Source organism: Colius striatus, unplaced genomic scaffold (genome assembly GCF_028858725.1).
Source record: "Colius striatus isolate bColStr4 unplaced genomic scaffold, bColStr4.1.hap1 scaffold_40, whole genome shotgun sequence".
Taxonomy (NCBI): Eukaryota; Metazoa; Chordata; class Aves; order Coliiformes; family Coliidae; genus Colius; species Colius striatus.
Genome location: NW_026908523.1, coordinates 1,275,789 through 1,281,893, shown reverse-complemented (window position 1 = coordinate 1,281,893; position 6,105 = coordinate 1,275,789). Strand labels below are relative to the sequence as shown.

Below are 6,105 nucleotides of genomic sequence, written 5' to 3'. Positions count from 1 at the left end.
ACTTTGATGGTAAGAACTTGCTCAACATTATTTCTCAACCAAATACTTCCTAGGTAAGATGCACATCATCTAGGAAGAAGCTCTAAGGTACTGGCTTACAGCTTTCTCATCATGCTGGCTTGATGGAAACACTGTCTTTAGTGGAACACAGCACAAAGGCTGAGCGGGTGTCATGGTTTGCCATGACAGCCTTTTCTGGTAAGGGGGAAGGGGCTGTAAAGGTGGCTCCTGTAAGAAGTTGCTCACAACTGTCCCCTGCTCTGAGCCAGGCCCACTGCTGGGGCTGAGCCAATGAGACGCCTCCACCATCACTTTTTAAGAAGGCAGAGGAAGTTTCTTCCTCCATCTTCTTCCTTCTTCTGCCCTTTGTTCTTCTTCTGGCTGGTGGAACTGCTGCAAGGAGTAGGAACAGTGAGAGGAACAACCATATGGACTCCAAGGTCAGTGATGAAAGAGAGGAGGAGGTGTGCTGCAGCAGAGACTCCCCGGCATTCTATGGAGAGACCTGGTGACGCTGAGGTTTATTTTCATTTCTTTAAAGACCCTGCATCAGGGGCAGAGACTCATTTTGCTAAAGCTGACCCTGGACCAGGGGCAGCGATTCACTTCATTAAAGGCCCCGAGCCAGGGACAGTGACTATGGCAGGAGCCGGCTGTGTCCCGAGGAAGGGACCCAATATCCACAGCTGTAACTGTGGGGAGGAACCCATGACAAAGCAGCTCATTCAACTTCTGCCCAGAAGAGGCCTTGTCCCGAGAGAGGGACCCTGTAACTGCAGAAACTGCAACCGTGGTGAAGAATCCACACCAGAGACATTCCCCAAGGACTGTGTCCCGTGTGAGGGACCCTGTATGGGCAGAAGCCGCAGCTGTTGGGAGCAACCCATCCCAGAGAAGTTCATTAAGGACTGTGTCCTGGGGGAGGGACCTCGTGTTGGAGCAGGGAAAGAATGCCAGGAGTTGTACTCATCTGAGCAGAGAGAAGTGGCAGAGCCCATCTGTGAGAGAGTGAGCACATCCCCCATTCCCTGCCCCCCTGAGCCGCTGAGGGGGGAGGAGGGAGAGATCTGGGGAGCAGTGAGCTGGGCCTGGGAAGAAAGGAGGGCTGGGGGAGGGAGATCTTAAAGCTCTGGTTGTAATTTTCTCACCATCCTGCTCCCTTTTTGCTTTTATTCCATTCTGTTTCTTGTAGAATAACCTTTCCTCCTTTCCTCTCTCAGTCGAGCACTGGAGTCTGTTTTACCCAGAACTGTAACTGGCAGCGAGCCCTCCCTGCCCTTGTCTCCATCCACAACAACCTTGGTGATCTTTTTACTCCCATTTCGCTGGGCCTCTGCCATCCTAACAAGGGTGGGGGTGGATGGAGGCTCCGAGCAAGAGACTGTCGTGGTGCTGCTGGGCTGGCTGGGCCAAACCACGACAACCACCAATGTCAGCAACCCCGTGCCTCTGGCACTTCACTCCATTCCTTACTTACCATATTCTTCATGTTGAGTATTCTCTTTCACATGGCTCAGCTGTGTCTGTCAAACAGTGACCTACCCATCCCACAGGAACTCACCCAGGTGGGCCCTGAATGTCTCCAGAGAAGGAGACTCCACAACCCATCTGGGCAGCCTCACAGGGAAGAAATCCTTCCCCGCAGTTCTTCTGCATGCCTTGTTTGGGGATTCACCACTCACACTCTCTTAGGCAATACCAGTCATGTACATGCAATAATGTGTCTGAAATACGTCCAGACTACAAAAGAAACCCTGGTTTTGTACTGAAAAAGATTCAATCCATGTGAAGTGACGGGGAATCTACAAGCTGCTGTGAACAGGCCCATTTGACACACCGTTCACAGGAGTTACATCACTTTATTAACGTCACAGTGCCAACCTTATACTCACGGGTACTGAAGGGCTGCATTTATGACACAGACCATTCCAATGTTCTTTCAAGAGACCCTCGGTTCTCTTTTCTCCTCGGTGCTATGGCTTCCAAAAGGAACACCACGGTCGCCCAGTTTGTGCCTCTCGCGGTCGCCCAGTTTGTCAGCCTCTGACTGTACTGAGTAGAGGTCAGGATGGGTCAGTCCTCTGTGGGTGTGGGGGGCAGCTGTGGGGTGTCTGTGACATCAGAGGCCGTGCCAGCGGGGGGCGGCTATAAAGGGGCACCAGGGGCAGCACGGGCCCAGTACGCGCTGGGACAGCGGTGAGCGCGCAGGCGGCAGGAGGAGGGGGACGGCGGCAGGCTGCGCTCTGCCCCGGCACCCAGGGCCCAGCCGCCGGCAGGGCTGGCACAGCCCTTGTGCCTCCCGCCTGCCTCGGCCCCTCTCCAACCGGCCCCCGCTCCTGGTCCCTGTTTTCCCCGCTGCCAGCTCCCTCCCTCCCACCCCACTGAACCCATTCGCTCTCTCTCCCTGCAGATCATGGCGCTCGTGCGCTTCTTCACCAATCTGCTGTCGCTCTTCATCCCAGAGGCACAGCAGTGTTATGCCAGGATGAACGAGGCCGTGTTGAAGCCGACAGAAGAGCAGCTGATCCAGCAGGCGAGAGAAATACATGAGATGCTGCTCATCAGCTCCAGTTTCCTGGTGCCGCCGCGGCAGCCGAGGCAGCCCGTCATTTCCTGGGAAGACCTGATCGTTGCTGCAGTCCTGGTCCTGCTCTTGGGACTGTACTGGTGGACCAGGAGAAGGAGCCCTGACACAGACGACAGCAGCAGTGAGGGGAGCTCAGGCAGTGACACACACTGCCAGGAGGTAGAAAGCGAAGGAGAAACTGTTGAAGAGAGGCACCACGCTTTGATTTATGAGAGGCGCATCCAGTGGACAGTGCTCAGTCTGTGCTACACCAGCAGCACGGTGCAGGAGCTGCTGGATGACCTCCTCCGTTTATTGCAAGGGCGCTTGGCCAACAGTTCCTCCCCGGAGCTGCAGCCAGCCATCGGCGTGGGCAGCGCCTTCGAAGGCTGGAATCCTTGCGACAGCGACGTCACATACCGCATGCTCGTGCCCCTGAAGGCCCCCCATGGCTACTCCTTCCACCTGGAGCCAGACTTTGCACAGGAACTGCCGGGAAAGAACTTCTGCGTCCGTGTGTCCCCGGAGTGCACCTGCAGCGCAGAGGAGCCGGCAGGAGACGCGCCGTGCTTCCTCCACTACCCTGAGGAGCCACGGAGGAGGAATCAGGGTCCCAGTGTCCTCGACACCCTCTGCACTGGCCCTTACCTCGATGTTCATAAAACTGCCCTCTGGTTCCAGAACTTGGTGACGTCAGCCTGGGGGGAGCTGCCTCAGTCTCGCCGCTACCAGATGCAGCTGCAGCTCTCCAGACACTCCTGCAAGCTGAAGCTGTCAAACGCCGCCCGAGCACCTCTCTTTGTTGAGCTGCTTTTTGGCGTGCAGCAAGGTGACTCAGACATCTTTGTGAGCAGCCAGACTGCAGCAGGTTTCTTCACCCCACGCACGACGTGGCCTGAGACCTGCGCTGTGGCAGAGGCCAAGTTCTTCAGGCACGTGGCCAGGAACGCCCCGCCTGGCAGCTACCACCTCAACTGCCTGCAGCTCTGCGCTCGCATGGTGCCAGGAACGGGCTTTTCCACCTATATCATCAAGACGGTTGTGATGCACCTCCTGACCACCACTCCCCTGTCAGACTGGCGCAGGAGGTATCTGCTGCCGCGCCTGAAGGAAATCATGCGGTACCTGCGCCGCAGAGTGGAGGAGAAGCGCCTCAACCACTTCTTCTTTGGCAACCACAACGTGCCCGAGGAGATCGTCTTGCCTCCTGCCTTCCGAGAGGCCAAACCCATCAACCTCTTCCAGCACCTGACAGACGATACGGCTGCCCACGCCGAGGCACTGCGTGACTGTGAGCAGCTGCAAGATCGGCTCACAGGACGGCTCATCCGTGAGGATGAAAGAGGTCTTGAGGCAGAGAGCTGAGGGGAGTGGGAGCCGATGCAGCTGAAGGGGCCATTGCCAGGAGCCTGGCAAGAGAGACTCGGCACTGCCCATTAGCGATTGCTCTCGCTCCCTGAGGTGTCTCTGGGAGCTTGACCTTGTACATAGTTGCTTGTTTGAAGAAGTAGTTGAGTAAACGGTCGTTTGAAGAAACGCCCGGCCTGTGAGCGTCCGTGTGTCCCTCTGTGGGGAACGCAGGTCCAGGCTACTGGCTTCTGGGCTGCCCAGAGGCAGGGAGCATTCAGCACAATCACAGCACCTTAAGGTTTGGAAGGGACCTCAAAAGATCATCTAGTTCAACCCCTCTGCCAGAGCAGGACCACCTAGAGTAGGTCACACCGGAACTTGTCCAGGTGGGTTTGGAATGTCTCCAGAGAAGGAGACTCACGTGCTGTTCCTAAGCAGGCTGTGACTCCATGGGAAGCCCACGATGGAGCTGCACATTGAAGAGCTGCAGCCTGTAGAAGGGCTCCCACGCTGGAACACTTTGCGAGGAGCTGCAGCCCATGGGAAGGGCTCACTTCAGAGAGTTCATTGCAGGGGTACAGCTGCATTCTTGCCACAGCTTGCAGAGGGGTCTCTGGTCTGGTGCTCCTCCTTCCTTCCTCCTTCTCTGACTGTGGGGTGCGTGTGGTCGCCTCCATCGTGTATCACTCTCACACCTCCTGCCAGCACTTCAAACTCCCGTCCCTAAATAGTCTGGCAGAGGCACCAGATTGGCCCAGCCGGGCCGGAGGTGGGTGTAAGCCCAGGAGCTGGGGGAGAGGCTGAGAACTCTTTACTGGGTCTTCACTGCAACCCCCTCCTCCTGTTACCAAGCAAAAGCTGCTCCTTGCTAAGCCATGACAGAAGGCCAGAGCCCTTCTAGAATTAAAGGTAGCCAGGGATGTTAAGGACAGGAATGAGGCATCTGTCAAGTACCTCAGCAGCAGAAGGATGGTGAGGGGGAACGTGGGCCCTCTGCTAAATGCTGATGGTGCTCTGGTGTCTGAGGATGCAGAGAAGGCTGAAGTACTGAATGCCTGAAAACACTGAAAGTACTGAAAACAGGGAGCAGCTGAGAAGAAGTAAAAGCAGGATATGTTTAACCACAGCTGTGCTGAGATTTGGCTTAAACTAAGTGTGAGCTTTAGCAATTAACCAATGAGCTCGTGCCGAGCAGCACATTGCTTTGCAGATGTAACCAGTAAATGTTATGTTACTGTCACCTGAATTCTGTACTATTGTATAAATATCAGTGTGTATGACTAATAAATGGGCTTTGAGCATTGAGCTTTGGACATTGACTCTACCTCCTTGAGGATATGTCTCTGACTCTGGAAGCTCCCACGCATCCTCCAGCAGGTCAATCCTCAGCCTCTACTGATGCTCCTTCCCAGCTGCAGGACTCTGCCCTTGTCCTTATTGAACCTCGTGAGGTTCCTCTCTGCCCAACTCTCCAGCTGGATGGGATCCCACTGAATGGCAGCACAGCCTCTGGGGAATCAGCCAGTGCTCCCAGTTTGGTGCCAGCAGGGAACTTGCTGAGGGTCCCTCTGTGCCCTCATCCAGGTGGTTGATGAAGATGTTGAACCAGACAGACCCCAGAACCCATCCCTGTGGAACTGCACTGACCCCAGCCTCCAACTCGACTCTGTGCCATTGATCCCCACCCTCTGGGCTCTGTCATTCAGCAGCTCTCCATCCACCTCACTGTCCACCCATCCAAGCTTTTTTTTTGCTTCCAAACCCTCCTCTGGGGGCCCAAACCCTCCCTTTTACCTTCCAGTGCCTTGAGGCCTAAGCCCCCATGTAAATCTTTCAAACTTCACTTGGTGACCCAAACCCTAATTTTTCCTCCCAAAGCCCGATTTTCACCTTCCAAACCTTGGATTTAGATTTCAAATCGTCCTCTTCTAGGTCCAAACCATCACCTTTATTTTCAAAGTCTCATTTTTGTGCACAAACCCACATTCCTTACCTTCCAAACACTCAATTTTAACCTCAAAAGGCTCATTTTGTGGCCTAGATGCTCATTTTTAGCTTCCAAAGCCTCCTTTTTGCTTTTTCTAACCTTATTGCTTGGAGCACAGTCCTCCAGTTTTTGATTCCAAAGTCTCACTTTGTGCCCCAAGTTGTTGTTTTTAACCTGTTCCTTTTCAGCTTTCAATCCCTCA

The 6,105-nt window shown here is 54.7% G+C and overlaps 1 protein-coding gene across 1 annotated transcript; it reads left to right on the top strand.

The window, feature by feature from the left end:
- The first annotated feature begins 2,413 nt into the window (after positions 1-2,413).
- Positions 2,414-4,055, top strand: LOC133629348 (inositol 1,4,5-trisphosphate receptor-interacting protein-like 1). The gene has a single exon (XM_062020006.1). It carries the CDS (start codon positions 2,414-2,416, stop codon positions 3,929-3,931), a length of 1,518 nt encoding a protein of 505 aa, XP_061875990.1. The 3' UTR covers positions 3,932-4,055.
- Positions 4,056-6,105: the final 2,050 nt, after the last annotated feature.